The 25,551-nt window shown below is 48.9% G+C and overlaps 1 protein-coding gene across 1 annotated transcript in view; it reads left to right on the forward strand.

The window, feature by feature from the left end:
• Positions 1 to 212: 212 nt before the first annotated feature.
• arfgef3 (ARFGEF family member 3) overlaps positions 213 to 25,551 on the forward strand; it is a 40,054-nt gene continuing 14,715 nt past the window's right edge. The window contains exons 1-28 of the mRNA XM_070977198.1: positions 213 to 739; positions 3,165 to 3,216; positions 6,778 to 6,859; positions 7,386 to 7,526; positions 7,822 to 7,890; positions 11,065 to 11,181; positions 12,015 to 12,060; positions 13,044 to 13,128; positions 13,377 to 13,481; positions 13,644 to 13,768; positions 13,871 to 14,118; positions 14,394 to 14,506; positions 14,652 to 14,784; positions 14,936 to 15,540; positions 16,083 to 16,435; positions 17,973 to 18,139; positions 18,395 to 18,560; positions 18,757 to 18,864; positions 19,871 to 20,086; positions 21,226 to 21,336; positions 21,936 to 22,086; positions 22,263 to 22,577; positions 23,729 to 23,862; positions 24,292 to 24,437; positions 24,576 to 24,755; positions 24,863 to 25,004; positions 25,126 to 25,248; positions 25,365 to 25,468. Of these exons, the coding sequence (XP_070833299.1) occupies positions 655 to 739; positions 3,165 to 3,216; positions 6,778 to 6,859; positions 7,386 to 7,526; positions 7,822 to 7,890; positions 11,065 to 11,181; positions 12,015 to 12,060; positions 13,044 to 13,128; positions 13,377 to 13,481; positions 13,644 to 13,768; positions 13,871 to 14,118; positions 14,394 to 14,506; positions 14,652 to 14,784; positions 14,936 to 15,540; positions 16,083 to 16,435; positions 17,973 to 18,139; positions 18,395 to 18,560; positions 18,757 to 18,864; positions 19,871 to 20,086; positions 21,226 to 21,336; positions 21,936 to 22,086; positions 22,263 to 22,577; positions 23,729 to 23,862; positions 24,292 to 24,437; positions 24,576 to 24,755; positions 24,863 to 25,004; positions 25,126 to 25,248; positions 25,365 to 25,468 (4,422 nt within the window). The 5' untranslated portion in view covers positions 213 to 654. The remainder of the gene's footprint in view (positions 740 to 3,164; positions 3,217 to 6,777; positions 6,860 to 7,385; positions 7,527 to 7,821; positions 7,891 to 11,064; positions 11,182 to 12,014; positions 12,061 to 13,043; positions 13,129 to 13,376; positions 13,482 to 13,643; positions 13,769 to 13,870; positions 14,119 to 14,393; positions 14,507 to 14,651; positions 14,785 to 14,935; positions 15,541 to 16,082; positions 16,436 to 17,972; positions 18,140 to 18,394; positions 18,561 to 18,756; positions 18,865 to 19,870; positions 20,087 to 21,225; positions 21,337 to 21,935; positions 22,087 to 22,262; positions 22,578 to 23,728; positions 23,863 to 24,291; positions 24,438 to 24,575; positions 24,756 to 24,862; positions 25,005 to 25,125; positions 25,249 to 25,364; positions 25,469 to 25,551) is intronic.

A 25,551-nucleotide genomic window follows, 5' to 3' on the forward strand; every position in this document is an offset into this window, starting at 1 on the left:
CTTTTATTCTGAAGGCGGCTCTGTGTTAGCTTCCGCCACCTGTCGCCCCTCAGAGGCAGGAAATCCCATCCAGTGACTCTTTCTTCCCGTGCCACAGTTTCAGGCTTCCCCACGGTGAAGCGGTGTAAATACTGTGTTGCCAGATTGGAGAGAAATCCACCTTTTGGCGGAAGGCGTCGCAGTGTTCTCCTGGCGCGGAAGCAGCTTATTTTGCGGGATAGGAGAAACCGGATCTGGATCGGTGGAGGAGCACAAGTATCAGCTGGAACGGATTCCTAAACACGCTAATACTGAGGAATAAATGACGAAGATGAGGGCCGAGCGTTTTTCCATTGAGTTTGTGCACCGCCGGATGGGGGACAGGTTATGATGCGTGTTTGTCAGATGTCTTATGACCGTCGCTGTTCTGTCTGGAAGCCGTAGCGGCGGATTTGTGCAGGAAAGCACAGACGCTTCCTCCTTCCACCGTCAGAGGATTGACGGCTGGCCTGACATCACTGGCTGAACGCTGGGAATGAATCATCGCCTTCATCGGGGGGGTTCAGGGATGCTGTCGCTGTCAGTGCACCCTTAAAACACCGCCCGCGAACCCACACGTACACAAACCGTCTCTGTTCTCTGACATTCAAAGCCCGCGTGTCGTTTGGATCCAGCATGGAGGAAATCCTGCGAAAGCTGCAGAAAGACGCGTCCGGACACAAGCACAAAGCTATCCGCGACGCCTGCGTCTACGCCTGCGGTGAGTGCACAGCAGCCCCCCGGCTCTCCGGCTGCAGGAGGGGGCCAGAGGGATGGGGGGATCTGCCACCGTGTCCACCTGCTAGCCTTTAGGAAGCAGAGAGCTAATCCCGTAGGCCTCTATCTGAAACTACTGAATAGCTGTATCACGAGAAACCACGACATCTGTCTTGAGAATTTATTTTACGGTGGTCAACCCGCAGAAACAGGGTGGAGGGGCTTTCCATGAAGCTCCATCATCCAAAACAGGAGGAGAAGCTGCACCTGCTGACCAGGAGCACAGCTGGAAATGAAACCCTGACATTTCAATCTCACATTATTTCTGATGGTGCAGCATCCCTTTTTTAATGTAAGATCATTTCCAATGCGGAAGGTCTAATTTCCTGTAGTCAAGATTGCACTTAAACGCAGCATTCTGGCTGCCTTTTCCATCAGTTTGTTCCTTAAACTGTTCAGATCATTGAGTCCTTCCTCACCTGTTGTGTCTGCAGACAGACATTCCTGAAACATCTTAAAACACAGCTTCAAACTCTCAAAATTTCCAGATTTCGCATTTAAACTTGATGTTAGGTTGCAGTTGTTGGACTCAGTTTGTTTAAATGTGTCTTAAATGAAGTTGTCAGGACCTTTAATTTACTAAATTTAAAAGCAGGATTTAGGAACAACAGCGGTCAGATTGAGTTGTGTATTTCGTGTAAACGTGAATTTAAAGGTGTGTTTCATTAGGAAGAACGCAGTAACCTCAGTAACCTGTAGCTTCGTGCTTCAGTCTGCTGTGAAACATTGATCATAAGGACGTAAAAAATGAGACAAAGTAGAACAAGATCAGCGTGAACAGACAGTGATACCTCTGAAGAGCTGTGAGCTTTCTGAGTAATGTGAAGCAGTAACTGTGACACAAGCCTCAGCAGTGTTTATACAGGTTGTGCTTTTGAGTTTGAAGGGTTATACGATGGCCGGAGTCCTTTAACGACGGCATGAAAGAGAAGACGTGAGGCTGTCAGTTCCAGTCTCACAGCAGACTAATAGAAGAAAGACATAACAGCAGGACAATAACAGTCATCAGTGCTGACATGGCTGCTGACTCACGGCTCCTCGTGCTCGGCTCAAAGGGCCGTTCTGCTTTGCAGCGCCGTGACTTGGAAACCACGATGAACGTCAAGGGAAGACGTGTTATCGGACTTTGAGTGGAAACCAGTGGAGGTGTCGGAACACTGAACTGGTTGAAAACAATCCCAGAGAAAAGGAGAAAAGGCTCTGGACTGACGTCAGAGGAGACATTAATAGAATTAATAGGCACGAAGGGCCGGCCTGACCTTTTGGTGGCAGCTGAAACTCTGTGACACAGCAAGCAGAGAATGGGTTCACATTGTGCTGATGAAGGGACGATCATGCACTGCTACACACACACACACACACACACACACACACACACACACACACACACACACTCCAAGGCCATGCTTAAACCAAAGGGAGCTGCAGACCTTGGGGCGTGCATGACTGCACACACACACAAAATGCAGAGTGTGTGATTCGACAGAGGCCTCGGGGGTGAAAGACATTTTCTCTCGCGCTGTGTTTCAGTTGTGTTTCACCTGCCTGGAAATGTTTGGGGACACGCCCGTAACATTAATCAACGTGCCGCTTGTCTCCGAAGGTGAGAGAGCCCAAAGTCCCCAGTGGACGCCGCCTTCGACACACACTCAGAAACACAGGGCGCTCATGTGGCGATGCACGGCGCGAGGGCAAGCTGGCGCGCTGAGCCCTGAAACACGCGCAGGCGACGGGAGATTTATGCTGTGCGCTCGAGCCGTCAGCAGGAAAATGCAGCAGCGTGTCCCTCGTTAGATGAAAAGTGAAGCGGAGGTGAAATTCCTCAGTGACTGGACTGTTCGCTGTTAACGAGCTGTAATCACACGTTTGACGTTTAGCACAAAGCAAAGCTTACTCTTCTTTCAGTAACTGTTCCTGAAGACACGAATCTTTAAAGTCAGTGAGTCTCAGGTGTGTATTTTGATTTAAAAAAAGGCCTGAGTAACTTATTAAAACAGCTGCTCACTGCAGTTTTCAGCAGAGTTCCTCAAACAGGTAGAACGGTGCATTTCTTTGGGACTATTTTCAGCGGCGGATTAATACACACTTAGTGCTCTTGAGAGCATTTCTGTCAGCAGGAAGGTGAATGTGGGATTTTTTGACATACGAATATACAATATTATCCTTCGGCTGTATGAACACCTCTCTGCAAAGCTGTTAAACATTAGAAATGCAGCTTTTAATTCAGCCTCTGCATCAGGACGACTGCTCTATGCTAACTAGCGAGCTAACATCGTGAAATGCTGTTGACATTAGCTTTTGTGGTGGGAACAAGATGCATCACATCATTAATCACAGTTTTGTCTTTTCTTTGTTGCATTTAATTGCAGAAACCCTCGAGTCGCAGAATGGATCAGCCAAGATTTCCCCGTCACAACTTCGGTGAGTTAAAAGACGGATTTAGTTTCACTTCAGCTCAAAGATTCGAAGACTTATAGTAAAAAAAGACTTTGAACGAACATCAAACAGACTGAAAATCTTCTCTGTGATAGAAAACAGAGTTCATACTGTGGACCGGTGGTGACGTGTGATGCGTTTCCAAGCGCTGGTGTCGCAGACGGTTTGTTAGACCACCTGAAATGCTGTAAGAGGAGTTAGCTTTGCCTCTGAGCCGCTCAGCCTGTGCTTTTACTGCAGGGAGCAGATAAAGTGAACATTGAAATTCAAACTGTTCCTCTCGCGGCTGATACGCCTCTGTTTAACTCAGTGTGTATGATTCAGGCTCATTTGAATGATCAAATAATTCCCAGGATGATAATGCAAATAATAACTGCGTGTCTGTAAGTGTTACACATTTCTCAGCTTAAGCTCAACAGTAAACATTAGAGTATAATTCGCAGAGAATATATGAATTTAGAGGAGCTGCACTCGATAACATCTGTCTGTCCAAGATCCTGCAATCCAGTGCAACACGGCCGTCAAAGAAGAGGTGACTCACGCCTCGTGGAGGGAAGAAGACCTTTACATGCAGCACACAAGGGTTATTATTTTGATTTATAATGATTAGCAATTAGTTTTTTAAAAGGAGCGGAAAGGCTGAAACACTTAAGATTGTATCTCCCCACACACCCAAAAGTGCTTTTCCTGCATGAGGAAGACTGATGACAGCAGTTTATAGGAAATGAGGTCCAGCTGCAGATGAGCAGATAAAGAGAAATAATCAAAGAAAAGAAGCTGATCATGAATTCCACAAAGCAAATCAATAACGCTGTACTTTCGACATCTGAAATGAACATTTTTTAATGGATTTTTTCCTTTAATAGTAAGAATGAAACATAAATTCCTTGAAAAATAGAAAAACATTTCAGTGAGACACAAACTAGGAATCCACAGATCCTCTTTTCTCTCGCAGTTCTTCAGAGCATGTTTCCACATCAGGTCCCAGTTCTGTCTTTTCCTGGATCAGAAGTCTGTAAACCTCACTGCATCAGCAGCTCACGGTCACTTAATGAAGCTGACTGATTGAGGAAATATTGAATTTTACTGCACAACACTGATTCCAGAGCAGCTGTGACGCTACGTAAAACAAATAAGCCAGAGTGTGATGATCTGCTGATCCTCTCTGACACAAACTGACCTGAGAACAGCTCAACTCAACATATTTAATGTCTCTCCTCATCAGCCTCAGTGATTTCTGTAAATATCTGCTGACTGTGAATCTGATGCAGCGACACGTTTCACAGACTGAAAGATGTGGAACGCTCCAGAAACACCTGTTTGGATCATTCCACAGGTAAACAGGCTGATAACAGGTAACAGGTGAGAGGCTCATGATTGGCTATGAAAGGGGCGTCCTGGAAAGGCTCAGTCGCTCACTTTGTGAACACATGACTGGATGAAGGAGATGACGTCATGGACTCGGTAAACACAGTTTGATTGGAAACGACTGATTCTGTTTTTATTTATGTTTTCATCAAATTTCCAGATGCGCACAGCTGTTTGGTGACTGTAGCCAGAAATGCTCTGAGGCTGCTGCTCACACTGAAAGTCCAGCGTTTCCTTTTGATGAACTCCTCTGAGATCATTTTCCTCTGCAGGAGCACAGGAACGTGTTTTACGTCAGCTGTTCTGAGCTCGGACGTCGACGCTCGCTCCGTGTTTCCGGCGTTCTGGTTAAGAGTTTCCAAACGTATAAAATGTGAACTTAAGCGAGCAGAGAGCTGCTGCTGGCGGCCTCTGGACTGTGATGAAGGTGCCATAAATTCTGGATGTTGCAGCTCAACGCGCCATAAATTATTCATTCAATAACCTCTGTTGTTTTATTAGAGATTATTAGATTAAATATTGATGCTAATGTCTTTGTAATGCAGTGCTCCTCTGCCTCTACACTAAGATTTCAGGCCTCTGTTACGAAACAAGCTCTCAGCCACTCGAACAAAGAGGACACCTACGAACTGACGGAGCCGTCAGCTGATTGAGAAAATGACTGAAAATGGACGTTTTTATTCATCCTGTCATATGAATAATCTGAAAAGTGCTGAATTTGGTGGCTTTCTGAACATTTCTGAGCAGCTGATAAATGCTTCCGGGCCCTTTAAGCTGTTTTTGTTTTGCTGTTGACTTTGCGATTCTTTTCCACATTTCTTTGTGTTTTCTGAGGCGAGACTGTATCTGAGTGCTGCTTTCTGTGCGTTGCATTCGTTGCTGAGCTCACCAGAGGCGGCCGGGTGGCGTGCGGCTCGCCGGTGCGGCTGTGACAGCTGAGAGCAGCCTGAGCGCTCGCAGATAAAGCCCTGCAGCCTGCTGTCAGCGGCCGAACGCTGACTCAACCAGCCCCGAATAATGAGAGGAACTTCAGAGGAAATGCAGAGGATCAGCTTCGTGCTTCAAACGCAGTCGCCGGGTTACAAAACGGATTTGGCTTCTGAGACATTTTATTTTTAACTGATTGAAGTTATTTATGATCAATCTATAAATACACTTTTCTGAGCCGTGTGCAGAGCTGACGTGAATGTTGCTTTGGATTATGTCGCATAGCATCAGCAGCCGTCTGGAGTTAAATGTAAAGAACAAACTGATAAACAGTGTAAAGAGCACAATCCAGCAGAGAGGAACCGAGCAGCGTCAAAGGCAGCAGATTTCTGCTGGAGCTGCTCATTGATCATCGTGGCACTGGCTAAACTGCTGTCTGCACAGTCCAGGTGAGAAACGCCTGAAAGCTCGTGCGGTTATCACAGGGTCTCAGCCTTTGCGGGCCGCTAACAGCCCAGACACACCGAGCACCTCCAGCCCATCAGCCTCAGCTCTGACATGTCTGCGTCTGCGTGGCTCGAGGCGAAACAGCCAACTCACATTTCTGCTTCACTCTTTGATTTACAAAACAGCTACTGGCAAACATTTATTGGTGGTTTCATTATTACTAGAAATGTGATTGTGTCTAATAATAAGGTATTGAAAAACTGGAATAAGCTGAACTAAAGTTGAGCAGTGGAGCTCAGTGACTTTCAGACAGGCAGAGATGATGGAGGGGACAGACTGATGGAGCAGCTCTGTGTCTCCTGCTGGATGAAATGTGAAGTCAGAGGTCAGAAGCTCATCAGCAGCAGGAGGAGGAGACCTCGTCATTTTCTCCTCCTCTCCAAAACCTCACTTCCTATTAAATATTGCAGCCGTTCAGCGGTTTGATATATACTGCATCAGGAACTATGGGATGTATTTTTTAATCTGTTTTTAAAATCTGCTCTCAGACTGTACGTTGCTTTATGAAACCTGTCACGCTTGCTTTCTGGTTGTGTTCATGCAGCTATCAGTCAGTCATCTGTTTCCCTTTAGTTCAGTCGTGGTTTGACTATATCCAGAATGATGAGAATTGCAGTATTTTGGTCAACAGGTCAGATGAACGACGGCTTGGAAAAGCAGGAGATGGTGGTTTAACTCCTCAGCCGTGTTAGCCAGTATGCGCATGTTAGCATTAATGCTAACAGAGTGTGTTTGTGCTTCCAGAGAGCGCTGTCTGCTGCCTCTGCAGATGGCTCTGGAGTCAAAAAACACCAAACTCGGACAGACGGCGCTCAGTGGGATGCAGGTACTGTAACGTCCAGCAGATCGTTTCTCTCACAGCCCTTTTATTTTCCTCCTTTCACCTCAATACACAGTATGCAACACTATCATCTTGGATCAAAATAATAAGTAACAGTCTTCCCTTTAAAGTTGATTCATAAGCAATAAAATGCAGCTTTGTTCGGCTCAGTGCGCTTGAGGGTTTTGTCTCAGCAGCCTAGTTGGTCTAATGTGAGCAGAGCAGCAAACCTTTGTGAGATAATGATGCTGAAGCTCCTTCAGTGAGTCGCTTTGTTGACTCGATGGCTTTTACAGTATGTCTTTATGCTGTAATTACCATCAGAGTCTCACTGTTAACATCCAGAACATCAGGATTTTCCCACTCAGCTGCAAACACAGAAAAATACTGAACTTTGATGCTGCGCCAGCATCAAATCAGGATAATCTGCTAGCAAGTGTGATTAGTTCTGTGTAAGTTTTGGTGCTGTAGAAAATGAAGTTCAACTCATTGGCTGATGTTTTTGCTCTTCCCTCCGCCGTTGTCCAATCAGAAGCTCCTGTGTGAGGACAGGTTTGTGGGCGGAGTCGCCGTGGAGGTGGAGGTCCTGGAGAAGCAGCTGCTCAGCCAGATGTTGGAGGCCATCAGAGTCACCCCATCTCTCCATGAGGACCTGCAGGTGGAGGTCATGAAGGTAAGACCCGGGTCGCCCATTCTGCCGTCAGAGCCGGAGCGAAGCGGCCGTTAACCTCTGACCCGACGCCCTGCCTCGTGCTGCACAGGGCCGCTCGGCCTGCAGCCGGCCCACATTACAACGAGTGAAGAGATGTAAATGTGTTTGGCAGCTGAGGCGCTCTGTACGGAGGCAGCGTTTGCCTGCATTGCAGCTTTTCTCTCATGGTTTCCTGTAATTTGGCCTCACGTCGCCTTGTGTCTTCTCTACCTGCCAGTTTCACCAACAAAAGAGTGTTTCTGTCTCCTGTGTGCAGGTCCTGCTGTGCATCACCTACTCACCAAACTTCGACATTAATGGAGACTCCATCCTCCGGATTGCTGAGGTAGGACAGTCTGTCTGACAGGCGTCAGCTTCATCAGCACAAATCTGAGGTTTTACATCAAACCGCAAACAGGAACTTCAATAATATGCTAAACTGTGGAAAAGCATCTGCGACCTTTAGGTCTGTTTTCGTTATGCACCAGCTATTAGATGATAAACTGGACCAAACTTGAACTCAGTAGTTTCACAGACAGTGAAGAGGAGAGCAGTCAGTCCTGAAGTGAGTTTGAAAAGCTAAATGAGCTTCAATGAGGTCTGAAAGCGAAAAGAAAGTCGGACGTAACCGTTTTACGTCCTCCTCACTTTCCTCCTGCTCTTCTGCTGAGTTCTTAACTTCTACCTGAAGACAAAGCCAAATTGATTGAGGCATCAGTTTTTGATTGAGCGGCCTGTCACGGGACGAGCCGATGACAGATAGCCTCCCTCTCTTTTTTGCTTTTTAAAGCATAAGCAGCACAATCTGTTTCCAAAGATGAAGCTTCGACTCGTCCCCGCTCACCTGAAGGCCTTGTCTCATGCTGTAGTCTCATCAATTATTCAGACTGAAATGAGGGGCCCTGCACACACACACACACACACACACACACACACACACACACACACACACACACACACACACACACACACACACACACACACACACACACACACACACACACTGAGGCATGAAGCTCAGTTCAGTTTGGATACACACCAGAACAGGAGAGACCACCAGTGAAGACGGTTCTGGGCTTCACTGGTGCCTGAAATTCATGAAGGTTCATCTCTTAAATATCAGACTGCATGAAATAAACCAAAAGCGCTGAAATGAACTCCGGAGTGAGGGTTTGTTCGGGCTGAAAATGTGTTTGTAAAGTTCGATTTTCCTCACAGCTTGTTGGGAATAAAGAGGACGTGGAGCAGATGGAAGACAGGCTCCGTCCCTCTGGACAAACGTGCACGCTGTCATCCAGAAACCTGTTTCCTGTGTTTCTGCCCACCTTGATTGTTGTTCAGTGCTGCTGCTGAAAGCGAACAAAGATGATAACAAAGAACAAAAATACCAGTTTTGTGTGTGGACGGAGACTCGACAGTCACAGACGGCTGTTAGCTTGGATTCACAACAGAGCAGAAATAGCATCAAAACACTCATTAAAACCTCCTGAACAGACTCACAAGTGTCTGCTTTTTCATTTTTTTCCAGAAAATTGTTGCTTGTTGTGGAAACGATGCAGTTAATGCTCCTTTCTGAGCAGCTTTAGATCTGTAGCACACCAGAGGAGTGTGTTTAGGACACACTGACGATGAAGATGAACTCCTGCTGCAGGACCATTTGATGCTTTTTGTCACCATTAAACTGACAAAGAGCGTTTCACAAACCTTTCACAGCCGCCTTTCAAGGCTGTGTGGGGTGATGTGGTGATGGCTTTTCTGCAGTGTTTTCCCGGAGCGTCACTCCACTCAGCCGTGGCAGCAGCTCCTGAGCCCAGGTGACGCCTGACGTCCATTAACAGCTCATAAAAACCTGGTCAACACGTCGTGTTAATGGGTCCCGTCGGCCATCTGCTGCTGTGTGTTTCTGTTTGTGCTGGGTCATAACTCAGGGTGGCTGGAGAGGTTGTCAGCTCCACTCCATTATCAGCAGCATGCCAGACAAACAGGGAGGCTCAGGGCAGCTTCTTAATGCAGGGGTTGGCAGCGCTGAGGGATTTACTCCGCTCCAACCAGCCGGAGCTGGAGTGTGACACTTCACCTTTAATATGATCACATCCCTCACATGAGAAGTCATTTGCTTCCTGGGAGATCATTCCTGCCACCTGAAATTGAGTTTAGCCGTCTCCTCAAACATGCCCGGAGCTCTCGGATGAGATCTGTATCGCCGGCCGCCCCTCAAATGAAATGTTCACAGATAAGACAATTAACAGGCAGAGTTACGTCATGAGAAAGGAGCTCAGGTTTGAACTCGAGTTCTATCAGAGACCGAATGCAAAGCTCGTGCAGTCCTACACCTGCCAGCCTGCACCACCCGGAGGAAGTGTAGGCAGCAGCAGCAGGTTGGTGCTGCAGATGCAGACATGGCGTCGTCACCACCTACAGCCAAAGAAAGCAGCAGCTGCAGTAGTTTGAGCTTCAGTTCCAGCTGCTGATTTGTCCTTCTCTCAGTCTCCATGTTGAACACATGGACTGCCTGTTAGCTGAAGTATCACAGCTGCTGTAACTGCATGTAGGACAGATAATGACGCGCACTCGTCGCTGCGGTTCATCGTGCTGCTGTGAAACACTGCTGCTAACTTCTGAACGGTCTGTGAATGAATGAATCGCCCCCCTCCCCCTCTAAACATCTATAATCACAGCTTGTTGGAGCGTTAAAGTGTCGAATATTAAGCCTCAGTCACGTCCATGCAGCTAAGTGGAACTGTAACATTGATTCCTCTCAGGTGTTAAAGTGCTGAAGCTGAAGGTTTTAATTTTGTGAGGCAGCTCTTGTTCATCTCACACGGCGGCTGGAAGGCTTAATGATGCAGGAGGTATTGATCTCTCATTGATCAGGCACAGGTGGTAAACAAGGCTGCCGGGACCTGGAATCTGCACAGAACGCTCAGCGCTGGCCTCTGCATGCGGCCGGCCGGCGGCTCTCAGAGGACAGCAGATCTTTGATAGTCGGTGAAATAAGTCTCGGCTGGGACGTGCTCTGTGCCTCCTCCTCTGCAAGGATGTGTGGACTTGAACACTCCCTCTCAGATTCAGAAATGTTGCACCAATTTAATCAACTGCAGTTTTATTTCCAAGGTCTAACAGTGAAGCCAAATCTTCGCGGCGCTTTGCCAGAATGGTGAAATTAGAAAGACCTCAGCGAGCTTCCTCTCAGTCTGCGTATCGATCCAAACGGGCTCCAGCGATTTGAATCTGAACCAGCTTTACGCAAATCCCTCTGAAGATTTAGATATTTATGGAGCTGTTGGTGTGAGAGTGGAAACTCTCAGGTTATCGTCTGCTCAGATTAACTGCCACCGCTTTCATTTAGAGACTGAAATAAGGTTTTCAGCACTGAATCTGTAGAATCTGGAACAATTTCATTTTCTAATTATCGGCGTTAAACATTCAAACTCTGTCTCTGTCGTCATGACTTCTCAGACGTCAGAAAGATCAAACGCTGACAGGTGCAACTGTGTGTGTTTTGTGCGTGTGTGTTTAGGTGTGTATCGAGACCTACATGTCCAGCTGTCACCAGCGCAGCATCAACACGGCGGTCAGAGCTACGCTGAGTCAGATTCTGGGAGACCTGACGCTACAGCTGAGGCACAGACAGGAGGTCACGTCCTCATGCAGAACACACACAACACGGCAGCTACACACACACAGTAAACCAGCACAAGATGGCTAGTTCATGGAGCGTGGGATATATCAGAATTCACAACAGAAACAAGACCGGCTGTCTGCTTAGAACATTTGAAATCTCAGAAGCAGCTCAAACAAATTAATGGACAATAAACACAAATGTAATTGACAGTTTTGATCAATTAATTGATAAATGTGTCATTTTTAAGCCAAAAAGCAGACCAGACATTATTTTTCTCTCAAATGGGATTTTTTTTTCATTTTTTTTCAGTTTTGTATCATTGGAAATGAAGCCCAGATATCTTGAAATTTGGGGTAAAACGAGCCCTTTTTGGACTTTGTAAAACTGTCTTGGTCACATTTGAAAGGTTGAATTTTGCAAACACAGTAAAATATCCCCAAACGCATCTTTAACTTCCTTTCAGACTGCAGAAGTGATTCGATCGCAGTGTGAGTTCAGTGTGTGGAGTCTGCAGCGTTTGGTGGACGTGTGTGTTTGATGAACAACAAAGATGCTTGGTGTCAGTTTATTATGTTGCATATAAATACATACAGAAAATACTGTAATACACACACACACACACACACACACACATGTAGGGCATTTAGAAGCACACATGTACTGCATATAGACTAGTACTGTACTGGGACTCAGACACCTTCCCAGTGTGGCACACGGCGTCACTTTCTCGGCTTCTTGTCGGAGAGTTATCGCCCTGTCAGGACCCCATCGCAGCTGTGTTGATAGGAAACCTAAAAAAGACCCACGCTCAGTAAACACACCGCCCACTGTGCTCTCCTCCACAGGGTGCAGATGGAGACGAGGTGACTGCTCCGCCGCTGCACAGGAGAGGTTGGTCATTAGCGGCGCTCTGCTCGTCTTCTGGAGGGCTGAAATCACCTCCGTTATGTAATCAGGCATCCGATCCTGTGATGTTCTTCTAATTGGCACTCAGCGGCCTGTTAGCTGCACCTGAGCAGTCAGCTCTGCATGGATTCTACTGTACAGTGTTCATGATGATCAGCTTTTATTGGTGGAAAGACTTCAGTCCTGATGCAGCAGGTCACAGAATTCAGGCGGCAGCAAAACAAACTATTGTTGTTTTAATAAGGAACCGTTTCTATTTTTTTGTCCTTATCATTTACATACATGAGAGGGGCAGAATATTAGAAACACCTTTGAATATGATGCTCCTCAATGCTCAAACACGATTGAATTAACACCAAACACAACAAAAACTGAACATTACAGGCGTCATAAAAGTGGGCTTTACAGCAGAACATTGGTGTTGTACCTATCTACCTCCTCCTGACCAGTGTCAGATCTGAGAGTCTGAGCCTTTCCTTCTGTCCAGTGCGACTTGTTTTCTCATGTGCAGTGAGAATAAAAGCCTCAGCTGGTGACTGTGGACTGTTAGTCTTCTCTACTGCGCACGACCAGCTGTTCACAGCTGTTTTAAAGCCACTGTAATCACCTGTCCGCAGGTAGTAAGACGCACCTCCACAGAGAGGCCGGCAGGTTTTATGACATACGGTAACACACACACATGAACACTGAGATGGAGAGAGCCAGACAGGTTCACAGAGAAGGTATTGATTATGTTATTGATTACAGAGAGAGAGAGAGAGAAAGAGAGAGAGAGAGAGAGAGAGAGAGAGAGAGAGAGATGCATTCAATTACTTCATGTACATATTGAATAAACATAAAGCAGGGGCTGTGAATTAACCTTGTTATGGTGTGTGTGTGTGTGTGTGTGTGTGTGTGTGTGTGTGTGTGTGTGTGTGTGTGTGTGTGTGTGTGTGTGTGTGTGTGTGTGTGTGTGTGTGTGTTTGCAGATATTTCTCCCACCAGCCAGGCTCTGTGTGAAGATGTGGTGACGGTTCTGACGGTCTTCTGTGAAAAGCTGGAGTCGGTGGACAGGTAACGCCGCAGTCTGGCGTCATGACGCAGTGTTCTTTGTTTGGTCGTCGTTGATGATGTCGATTAGCTGATGATCAGGATGAATGTAAAGAAACAGATGTTGACAGATGGCGCTTGGCAGCTGCTCCGTCTCGTCTCCATGCTGGCTGAGATGCAAACATGATTAAATACGATTGCAAAGACTCCTGGTGAGACTGGACGTATTCTTACAAGCGCTGGCTGTTAATGACGGTGTCCTCACCCTCCAGTGGGAACCAGCTTCTGCAGCTCCTCTACCTGGAGTGCGTCCTGTCCATGCTCAGCAGCTGTCCACCCACAATGCACCTGTCCAGAGGCTTCACCGACCTTGTGTGGTAAGACAAGACAAGATGAACTCTGATCCAGCTTCCTTAAAACACGCTTTCGGATTGAGGATAGAAAGAAATCAAATGTCGATTTAGAAGAAAAATACAAAAACCAAACAGATGAAACATCAGTGACTGAACTGGAGTGTTGAAGTGATGCTCTGCCTGCAGGAAGCAGCTGTGTCCGTCCCTCGTGGCCATCATGGGGAATCCCATCAACGACAAAACCATCGCGTCCCATCACGGATACATGGGGGCGCCAGACCGAGACCGTCTCTCGGACAGACTCAGTCTGGGTAACTGGTTTTACTGGACAAACTGCTGCACTGTTATCACAGTGTTTGAGTGGAAATGGAGGCTGATTCAGCTCCGTGTCCCTCTTTGCTTTCCTCTGCCAGGGATCAGCCAGGATGTGGACTCCTCCGGCGGAGGGGTGTCCGATCAAGGCAGAGGGTCCGGCTGTTCCTCCAGCGCCCCCGCCAGGATCGCGCCGGTGGTGCGGACCGTGTGTTACATCGCGGCGGAGCTGGTGCGCCTGGTGAGCTGCGTGGAGTCGATGAAACCGGTGCTGCAGTCGCTGTACCACAGGATCCTGCTGTACCCGCCCCCCCAGCACCGCACCGAGGCCATCCGCATCATGAAGGAGGTGGGAGGAGCACACCTCGCCGCTGCCTTATTGCTAGAACTTTCCACATTGATTTTCTACCTTCAGGCAGACATTGATTTCCTCTCCACCTCACCCATAATTCATCACAGTTGATCTTTAGTCAGCAGCATTGTTACGTGGAAGCACACGAACATGCAAAGAATGTGTTCAGGTGACATTTCACATAATATGCATACATTTTTGGGAAATGAGGCATCGAATGAATGAATGAATGCATGCAGCAATCTATTTCTGTGCGTGTGTGTGTGTGTTAGATCCTGGGCAGTCCACAGCGGCTGTACGACCTGGCCGGTCCGTGCATGGCGGAGCCAGAAACCAGGAAGCGCTCCTTCTCAAAGAGGAAGTCCCACCTGGACCTGCTGAAACTGTAACTTTGACGTCTCTCTCTTTGTCCTTTATTTGACGTGTTTTAACGTTTTATTAGCAAAATTTACCCGAATATTGTTTTAATTTAACCAGAATAAGCAGTTAAGACGTAAAGTGTGTTTGTGTGTTTCTGATTCCTTCTGAAGAGTGATGGACGGGATGACAGAGGCGTGTATGAAGGGCGGCATCGAGGCGTGTTACTCCTCGGTGTCCTGCGCCTGCGCCCTCCTCGGGGCGCTGGATGAGCTGTCGCAGGGCCGCGGCATCCAAGCTGAGCAGGTACAGTCCTGATTCAGGATGCCACAGGCATGACGAGGGGTGACGAAGGGTAGGGTTGGAGGACTTGCCGTAAACGGATGAAACACGGTTAAATTGCTGCTGTTTACTAACTGGAAGCCTCTCAGAGTAACAAAGCTGCTGCGTTTCTCAGGCTCGCCTCCTCCTCAGACGACTGGACGATCTGAAAGACGGGACGGAGTCGACACGCGAGTCCATGGAGATCAACGAGGCCGACTTCAGGTGGCAGAGACACATCCTGTCCTCTGAGCAGGCGCCCTATGACCCCAGCTCCTCGTCCTCCAACGTGGCCTCCACCGGGGCCACCGAGCGCAGCCCCGACATCAGCATCAGCATCACCACCGAAACGGGCCAAACCACCCTGGATCTGGAGGTGGGGGAGCTCGGCCTGGGTCACACCACTCCTGAGGAGCGTGGGGAGGAGGCGCGCCTCCCCTTGCCCTCAGCCTGCGGCGGCCAGGAGGGGACCAGACGCGAGCTGAGCCTCGAGCCGCCCCAGGGGATCCAACGGGAGGAGGGAGAGGGTGCAGAGGAGGCCGAGGGAAGAGGAGAGAAACAAAGAGCAGCAGGAGGAGGTGGAGGAGTGGGAGTGGGAGAGAGGGGAGGTGTGATTCCTCCTGATGTGGTGCAGCGAAGTCACGCCCTCGTCTACCCTGACATCACCAACTTCCTGTCTGTGGAGTCCAGGACCAGGTCGCACCACGGAGCCGGGTCACGATACAGCGAGAGCAACTTCAGGTGTGTGCGTGTGTGTGTGTGCGTGCGTGTGTGTAGACAAAAGCTGAATTGAAAGCACTGTATTTGCTGTATTTGCCTTTGATGTTCTTTACTTTAAGCTAATTCAAGATAAATTTTGGACTTTGGCTCCATCTGGTGGAAGTATCCAGAAACATAAAGAGGCAGGCGGGAAAGCAAAACAAACTTTAAATTAAACTTTTACTGAAGTTGCATCAACAGATATTAGTAAAAAAATAACTTTTAGAGGCTGGAAACATGAGGAAGTGCTGACTGTATTTTGTTATCCAATCAGCATCAGCCTCCTCTGAATCAGATCCAACATTGTCTTTTTGGGCGTCAGAGCAGAATGAGAAGAGCTTCCAGCTGCATTAACACACACTGATAACTTTAAATAATTAAATAGATCAATGAATAAATCAAATTTGTCAGACACAAACTCAAACCAGCGGCTGTCATGAAAGCAGGAAGTCAGTCTGATTTCTTACGTGCTTTGAAAATGGCCAACATGCTAACTCAGTGTGACCCTCGTGTTGCTCCGTCAGCATGGAGGAGCAGGACTTGTCGCGGACGGAGTTCGACTCGTGCGACCAGTATTCCATGGCTGCCGAGAAGGACTCGGGGCGCTCCGACGTGTCCGACATCGGCTCTGACAACGTCTCGTTGGCCGACGAGGAGCAGCAGACCCCCCGCGACTGCCCAGGCCACCGCTCCCTGCGCACCGCCGCCCTGTCCCTCAAACTGCTCCGCAACCAGGAGGCCGACCAGCAGAGCGCCCGGCTGTTCGTCCAGTCGCTCGCGGCGCTGCTGCCTCGGCTGCTGGGATTGGCCACCGCCGCGGACGTGGACCTGTCGCTGCAGAACTTCTCCTCCACCTTTTGCTCCGGGCTGCAGGCCGGTGAGAGAGGGAGGGGCCGGTGGCGATTCATTGTGTGGATGTGACTTGATTTCCTGTGTTGTTTGAAGGGGGGGGGGGGTGCACAGACTCTATGATTGTGTGTGTGTGTGTGTGTGTGTGTGTGTGTGTGTGTGTGTGTGTGTGGGTGTGTGTGTGTGTGTGTGCGTGCTAGCTGAACAAACATAGGGTATTTGCTGAGGGTGGGGTGGTCTGTGCAGCAGCCTCGTCCTTTATTAATCTGCTCTGTCCACAATGAGACGTCCACTGTTTGAACGTGAGAGGTTGAACAATCATGTTTTTACCAGCTAAAGTAAATACGTCCACACACTGAACAGGATGAACACAGGTGACGTCTGACTGCAGGTAACCACTGAACAGGTGACACTAAAGCAAGTCATTAAAACTCATAAAGGATCCAGAACTGAGCAGTGAAGTCGACGCCTGCAGAAGCTGTAAATGACGGATGAATGAAATCATGATGTCAGACAGTGACGTCCAATCAAAGAGCAGAGAATTCTGTCTGTAAATAAACATTCAGCCGTTATAATTTGGTTTGTTCACTACAGGAACACCAACGCCTTCTCAGCTCACTGCTGCTCGGAGCCACACCTCTCCATGGCAGCGTGAGCTGAGGCTCATGGGTACTGTAGTATTTATAGCTGTGCACCATTGTGAAAATAATGTGAGCATGTTGTGTTTGTGTTGAGGATTATTTTGAATATCATCGATAAGAACTTGAATGTGAGTTTGAACTCCATGTTTAAGTCACTGGCTGCTAAACAGAAGCCTTTCCTGATTGGTTGAACACTTTTCAGTCATAAATGATCATTTAAATGAGTGAATTTTCACCTTTGACCTGTGATACGAGAGTCAAAGAAGCTGTAATCTGAGCCGTAATCTGAATGAATGAACTCTGTTCTCTGCTCAGATCATCACTTCGGAGCAGGAACTGTTTAATGCGACGTTTCGCCTTCAGGGCGCGGCCCATAATCCATCAGTGAAAACAGCGAGCCTGCTGGGAGCTTTTACATCAGCAGAGTCAAATTAAAGTCTACGGTTAACTGACTTAATGAATTTGGTCTCGGCTGTAAATCCCCAGAGTGACTTATCATCAGATAACAGATTATTCTTCCTCTCACTTTTCTTTTCTTCCTCTACACCTTTACTCACACGTCCTCCTCTCTGTCCTCATTTCCCTTCACTTCCACCCCCCCAGCCCTCCCCTGTTCCCCCCTCCTCCTCCATCCCTTTCTTCTTCTTCTCTTCACCCTCTTTATCTCCTCCTCTCCTTCCGTTCTCCTCCCTGCGTCCCACTCTCTCGTTCTCAAATCAAATAAACTTTATTAACATGAACGCTCCAAAGTTTTCTCTCTGTCCTGTTTTTTTTTCTTCCTCCTTTCTTCCTGTTTCTCTCCTCTTTCTTTGTCATGGAGGACCAGAATCCAGAGTCAGTGTGGTGTTTTTGGTGCATGTGATGAAGTGGATTTTGAGTTTGCGTTGGAGCGGTGGTCTGAACAGTTCGCCTCTCCGCCTCCAGGTGGGATCCACTCTCCGGGCTTCGAGACGGGCGACACCCTGAGCTGTCAGTCCCTGATGAACGCGGACGGCCTCTACCTGGTGTCGTACTACGCTCTGCTGCTCAACCTCAAGCTCTGCTGCTGCGACTACTACAGACGGCGGACGCTCACGCCCGTCCTCAGCCTGGTGAGCAGACTCAGGATCAGTTTGGGGAGGTGTTAAAGACGATGGCGCAGCTTCAAACAAACACATGGTGGCCGATGAATTACAAACATCATGGCTGATTATTACTGAAAGCAGAAGAAGAGCAGGAAGTAACGTACGCGAGACAAGACGTGTAGATGTATTTACAGACTTCATGTGTTACACTTTGATGTGTGTGTGTGTGTGTGTGTGTGTGTGTGTGTATGTGTGTCTGTGTGCGTGTGTGTGTGCTTGCAGAAGGAGTTCGTGCGTCTCATCCAGAGCAGCGGGGTCCTCGTCGTTCTGTCTCAGGCCTGGATCGAGGAGCTCTACCACCAGGTGTTAGAGCGCAACCTGCTGGGCGAGGCCGGGTACTGGGGCTCTCCAGAAGACCACACACTGCCGCTCATCACCATGCTGACGGGTACGCGTGCACACACACACACACGCACACACACACACACACAGTCTTTTTGAAGAGGCCATGATCAGGTGTGAGTGTCGGTCAGCTGATTCAGATCGCAGACGTGACCTGAAGTGACGACTTTCCTTTTATCTCTTCCCTCCGTCCTCGCCGCCTCCTCCTCCTCCTCCTCCTCCTCCTCCTCCTCCCCCCGCAGATATCGACGGTCTGGGCAGCAGTGCGATCGGAGGTCAGCTGATCAGGAGGGCGTCCAGCCGCTCGCCGCTCAGCTGCGACAAGGCCGCCAGTGACGCCGTGATGGCAGGTCAGTGGCTCGTCATCAGAAGTGTGATGGATGGATGAACTGATGGATTGGTTCACTCGTTTATTCAGTGAATTATTTATTACCTCGACAGTTGAATGAGTGATTTCTTTTTTTAGTGGCGTGACTTGAAATTTTTTCTTCCAAAGATGTTTAATTCTCCTCCGTCAGCAGTCAGTAGGGGTTGTTGATGGATGTATTTCTGGAGTAATCATCTGAGGAGGGGTCTCGTCCTCGACTCGCTCGCTCACTCTGAAAGCGCAGCTGAAAACGCTCCGCTGGCCGTGGGCTGACAGGTGAAGCAGCACCGACCTTTGAAGCAGCGCCTTGAACATTAGAGGACACAGATCAACCATAACCGATGAAAAGATACATTTTTATAACCTACTGCACCGTAGGTCTGACGCGGTGCCGCTGCTCTCTGCATCATGGAGCTCCACCTAAAATCTCCACCCAAATCCATTCATCATGATCACAAAGAGCTCCCAGCGTCCACCTCAGACCTCTGATGGAGTTTATTCAAAGTTGACTCGAAGCCTGTTTGACAGAATGAATAAGTCAAAGGTCGATTAGTGGATGTGATGACATGTTTCAAAGCTTTGAAGCGTTGAAAAATACAAACTAACACGTGTGAGCTCACTGATGACAGAGGAAGAAGAGAGGAGGAGCAGGAGAGACCAGATGAGAGAGAGACCACCTGAGCTCCTCTGCAGCCGTGGTAACGCCTGCTGAGTCAACCCCGATGGCAGTTACACTGTGTGTGTGTGTGTGCGTGCGTGCGTGCGTGCGTGCGTGCGTGCGTGCGTGCGTGCGTGCGTGTGTGTACACTCAGCCTGAAACTGTTCTCTTTGCTGATCTGATCTTAGTGAATGTCAGAGTGGAAGAGGAGGGTCTGACCCGCTCCGTCGTGTTTTTACGGCGTCCTGCTGGTTTCTGCCGTCCGTCACTGCAGCGTTCGCTCGTCTCTTCTCCTCTTCACGCTCCTCGGTTCCTCCTGTGTGTTTTTCAGGGGCCGTGTTCTCACGCTTCATCCTCACCGGCGTGTGGAAGAACCTGATCGACGTGCTGTCCACGCCGCTGACGGGCCGCATGGCGGGCAGCTCCAAGGGCCTGGCCTTCATCCTGGGAGCAGAGGGGGTCAAAGAGCAGAGCCAGAGGGAGAGAGACACCATCTGTCTGAGCTTAGACGGCCTACGCAAAGCTGCTGCGCTCAGCTGCGCCCTGGGTGGGTGAGACCCCCTCCGCAGGTGTCTGTACTATTAAGAAAAATGAGATACATGAGTCACTCCTGCAGGGAATCCTCTGTTCTTCCTCCCTGCAACAACAAGAGGTCAAAGGTCAGGATTAGATGCTCAGCAGCAGCTCTGGAGCTGGAGCAGATTCAAGCCTAAACTTATTTTGAGCTTCCAGCAGGAATCAGCCTGTCAGGAGCGACCGAGGGACGCAGTGATGATGATGGTGATGCTGCCGTCCTGTAGCTGCAGAAGATCCATGAAATAATGAGCTGCAGCTGTGCAGAGCATCAATCGTTATTGATTACACTAATATAAATGAGCCTGAATAACTGTAAATAAATAATATTCTGCTCTGTACATTAAATACTTGTTGCTGAAGTACAAATGTAAACACAAATCAAAAAGTACAATAATCGCTCGATTTAATACTTCAGTCATGGCAGAAATACATACTGTTATTACAGTTTAGAAAAATATGAAGCCGACAAAAGACTGGGCAGGTTGTCGGATGCTCCAAAAACACCTTCAGGCTCACTGGTAACAGGTGAGAGGGTCATGATTGGGCATGAAACAGGCGTTCAAGAGCGGGGATGGAGCGAGGGTTACACTTTGTGAACACAGGACTGGATGACACGTGTCACTTCCTGGACTTGGGGACACAGAATCAGGGTCGTCCAACATCACTGATGTAAAATGAAACGTAGTGAAAATCTGTTTCTGTGGCTTCACACACTTAACGCTCTGACAAGTGACCGCGGTGCAGTAACGACCTGAACGCTCAGCAGCTCCTCTGGAGGTCAGCAGAGAGGTGAACGCTGTCTTCATTAGAGGGGACGTCAGGGGAAATCCCTTTTTATCACCAGCTCCTTTTAGAAATGTGAATTCATGAATATGAATGAACACATGGCGACAACAGAGAGGACAGATCTCACTGCCAGTTTACAGCTGAACACACCGAAGGAGCGAAGGACAGCAGCCAGACGTGCAGCCAGAGTCCGTGAAGTGTCTTATCAGCAGAGTCGTTATGTTTCTGAAGCTCAGTCCCTCGTCTTTACACTGTGTGTGTGTGTGTGTGTGTGTGTGTGTGTGTGTGTGTGTGTGTGTGTGTGTGTGTGTGTGTGTCCATCAGGTGTGGCTGCCAACTGCGCCTCGGCTTTAGCACAGATGGCTGCGGCCTCCTGCGTGCAGGAGGAGAAGGAGGAGAAGGAGGTGGGGGAGGTGGGAGACGCCATCACACAAGGTACTGAGAGCACACGCTGCTTTTGAGTCGCGGCCATGCAAATTAAACCAGAGCCATAAAGATGGAGACATGTTAGAGGAGCAGCTACAGGAGTCACGCATGAATGCATACGCATGAACACACACGCGTACACACAAAAGCACAGTTTGAGTTGCAGCGTTGGCGTTGCACAGACGATCAGCAGCTGAAGGCTCAAACAAAATGAGAGTTTTTCTACATTTACAGGCAGCTTTCATTTACCATAAACACTCTGAACCTGAGTCTGTGACAGGATGCTGAAGCTGCTGTGAGTAAGAAATGAGCCTGTAGTGACATCTAGTGACAGCGTTGGGAACTACAACCACATCAGGGAACTCATTCTCTTCCACATCCTCCATGTCTTCAAGTTCAATGTTGAGATTTTACTCAGATTTGAAGCTCAGGAGTTTTTAAAGATGACACAGTCAGTTTGTTCAATGTAATTAATGCTGATGTGTATAAATGTTTGTGTGACCTTTAAACATCTGTTTTCCTCTGACTGTGTGTGTGCGTGCGTGCGTGCATGCGTGCGTGCGTGCGTGCGTGCGTGCGTGCGTGCGTGCGTGCGTGCGTGTGTCCAGTGAAGCAGCGTGTCGAGCTGCGTCTCGAGCAGATCGGCCGTCCTCAGGGAGTCCGTCTCCACACGGCTCATGTGTTGTGCATGGACGCCATCCTGAACGTGGGACTGGAGATGGGAAGCCACAACCACGACTGCTGGCCGCACGTCTTCAGGTACACACACACACACACACACACACAGAGGAGGGTTAGTCCTCCTGTTGTTGGGTCTTCTTCTTCTTCAGACTTGGAGGAGCGTTTCTTGTGTTCTTTCTTGTGTTCCTCTCTTGTGTTTCACCTCCTTCGTCTCCTTCTTTCCTCTCCTCTCCTGGTCTTCCTCCCTCTCTCAGGGTGACTGAGTACATCAGCTCTCTGGAGCACACACACTTCAGCGACGGCTCCTCGCAGCCGGCCTCTCTGACCACCATCACCCAGCAGAACCAGCAGGCGGCGGCCGTGGACCTGGGCCTGGAGCTGAGCTGTGAGCCCAGCCCGGAGGCCTCTGAGCTGGGCCTGAGCCAGCCGGTCATCCAGCCTCTGTCCATCCAGGAGCTGCTGAGGGAGAGCGCCAGGGGGGGCCGAGGTCTGGACCTGAAGAGCGGCAGCCTGATGACGGGGACCAGCGCCGCCAAGGCCGTGTGCACGCTGTCGACACAGGCCGACAGGTATCACTGAATGAACCACAGTAATATTAAAGGTTAATCTCTATAATCAGACATGATTCATCATTTATTTTTATTTCGGCAGTCCACATGCCAAAGACACTGAACCCTAAAAACTGCCCCGATGCTGTGTCATCGGTGTGTGACTCCACATGTACGTCGCTTTGGATGAAAGCGTCTGCCGAACTGATTGATTATAATTGTAATACAACTTAGACGAAGGTCAAAGTTGGTGGTCAGAGTCCTTTAAAAAACAGGGTCATCGCGTGTCGACTGTGACAAACGACAGCTGCTCCCTCCGTTCAGCCCAGCGAAGCTCTTCGTTATCTCCTCGTTAAATTAGCAGCCAGCATGACGGCGGCTCTTCATGAATTTATCTGCCAAAACCCCTTTTCACTGACATGTGGCGCCTGGCAGGAGCTGCCGTGACCTAAAGTGACCACAAGGTGGCAGCAGCAGCACAGCGCTGCCTGAGTGTGTGTGTGTGTGTGTGTGTGTGTGTGCTTTTGTTTTATTGTTCCAAAGACTAATTTGGTTTTCAGAGGCTGAAAGTAAGAGCTCTTCGTCTTTTGGAGGTGAAGGAGTGTTTGAGTGATCATCATGTTTCAGGGGTCAGGCTGGATTCAGGTTTAGGCTCAGCTCAGCGTGCTCACAAGTATGGAAATAGAAATGTGTGTATGCCAACAGTTCTGCATATATTAAAGTTTATTCCCTGGTGCGAGCACACACACACACACACACACACACACACACACACACACTGCTGCAGTAAACACAAAGTGTGTGTTCATTCCAAGGATCATCTCTTATATAACCAGTTATCTAGGCTGCTTTTAGGAGGAATAAAAAGACATTGGCTCTGATCTTTTGGAACAGATGGACTGAACACAGAAAGTGGTGCCAAAACATAGTAAACACTCCTCGCCCCCCCACAAAGAAGCTCTGCTACCTTCACTGTGTCCATGGTGTTTTCAGCCTTTCCTGTTAACGTCAGCAGCCGTTTACAGTCTGCGATCGTCTGAAGATTTGGGGTCTTTTTATGTAAACATCTATGCGGTAGATGGTCACATGATGTGTGTGTGTGTGTGTGTGTGTGTGTGTGTGTGTGTGTGTGTGTGTGTGTGTGTGTGTGTGTGTGTGTGTGTGTGTTCCAGGTTGTTTGAAGAGGCGGCTACCAAACTGAACCTGGTCGGTCTGGTCGGCTTCCTGCAGCAGCTCAGGAAGGCGTCTCAGTCTCAGCTGTTTGACTCTGTTACTGAGACGGGAGACTATTCGCTGGCGATGCCGGGTACACACACACACACACACACACACACACACACACACACACACACACACACACACCCACAAGTGACCTCAGACAATGAGAAAACAGCGTTCAGCACCAGGACATGCACATGCAGTGGTTAAAAATCTTCCATGTTAGAATAATCAGTTTAAGGTGACTGTGGAGCTCACACCATGACGAGCTAATGAGCTAACGAGCTAATGACAGGTGACATTAGGATAAAGGTAATAAATGTGATGAGTTCGTCTCGACTCACACTTTCAGCTAAAGGGACTGTAATTATAAGATTAAAGCTCATTAAACCATGGTTGATGCTTCCTTAAGCCGTTTCTGTCCTTTTGAAGCCACTGATGACGGATTCTGAAACACAGAATCTTTAATGAGATGAAATGAAGAAGAGTCTGATCGAGCCTTTTGCGCCCCCTTTAGGCGAGGCCAAGTCGACGCTGGACCGCCGCAGCGCGCTCCACCTCTTCCGTCTGGGCGAGGCCATGCTGCGGATCGTCAGGAACAGGAACCGACCTCTGCTGCACATGATGAGGGCCTGGAGCGTGGTGGCCCCTCACCTGGTGGAGGTACGGACCCTGACCCTCACTACGGTCTCACACTGTCAGCAGTGTTTCACTCGAGCAGCAGCAGCAGCAGCAGACTGTCATGCTGGTGTAATGTCAGGAGGAATGAACATTACGAGTCAAAGTTTCTCCTTCTTTCAGGCCGCTTGTCACAAAGAGCGCCACGTATCCCAGAAGGCCGTTTCCTTCATCCACGATGTCCTGACGGAGGTGCTGACGAGCTGGGCGGAGCTCCCGCACTTCCACTTTAACGAGGCGCTGTTCAGGCCCTTTGAGCACATCATGCAGCTGGAGCTCTGTGACGAGGACGTCCAGGACCAGGTGAAGTCCAGTTCCACATTTTACATGCAGCAGTCGATAAATCACCGATTGGCTCTTCATGAAAGCGCCGCACGGTGTAGTGATGCTTCCTGTTTGCCTCCCTGCAGGTGATAACGTCAATAGGCGAGCTGGTGGAGATGTGTTCTCCTCAGATCCTGTCAGGGTGGAGGCCTCTGTTCAGCGCTCTGAGGACCGTCCACAGCAGCAAGACCGACACTAAGGACTACCTGCTGGGGGAGTACTCCATGGGTACGTCTGCCAGGTTTATGTCTGTTTTCTCTCTCAGCTTTCAACTCTCCATGCTCCTGTCTGTCCTCCCTCACCTCCTTCCCCCGTCCCTTCTGTCCATCCCTCACATCCTCTCCTCCAGGGAAGTCCCAGGCTCCGGTGTTCGATGTCTTCGAGGCTTTCATCAACACTGACAACATCCAGGTTTTTGCCAATGCTGCCACAGACTACATCATGTGCCTCATGAAGTTCGTCAAAGGCTTGGGTTCGTCTTTAACCTTTCATAGATCAGCGGTGAAACGTTGGGGAACATTTTCCTTCATGTTCAAACGTCACAGACTTTCTGCTCCACCTGGCATGTGTGTGATTGTCTGTGTGCAGGAGAAGTGGACTATAAGGAGATCGGAGACTGTGTCCACGTGTCGGGTCACAGCTCCACCGACCTCTGCCTGCCGGCTCTCGACTACCTGCGCAAGTGTTCTCAGGTAGGACCCCTCGTGCTCCCGCTGGGCGTTACACTGAAATCACTTCATATGAGGGTTATGAGCTTGTTGTACCACACCGAGTC

Source organism: Chaetodon trifascialis, chromosome 13 (assembly GCF_039877785.1).
Source record: "Chaetodon trifascialis isolate fChaTrf1 chromosome 13, fChaTrf1.hap1, whole genome shotgun sequence".
NCBI lineage: Eukaryota > Metazoa > Chordata > Actinopteri > Chaetodontiformes > Chaetodontidae > Chaetodon > Chaetodon trifascialis.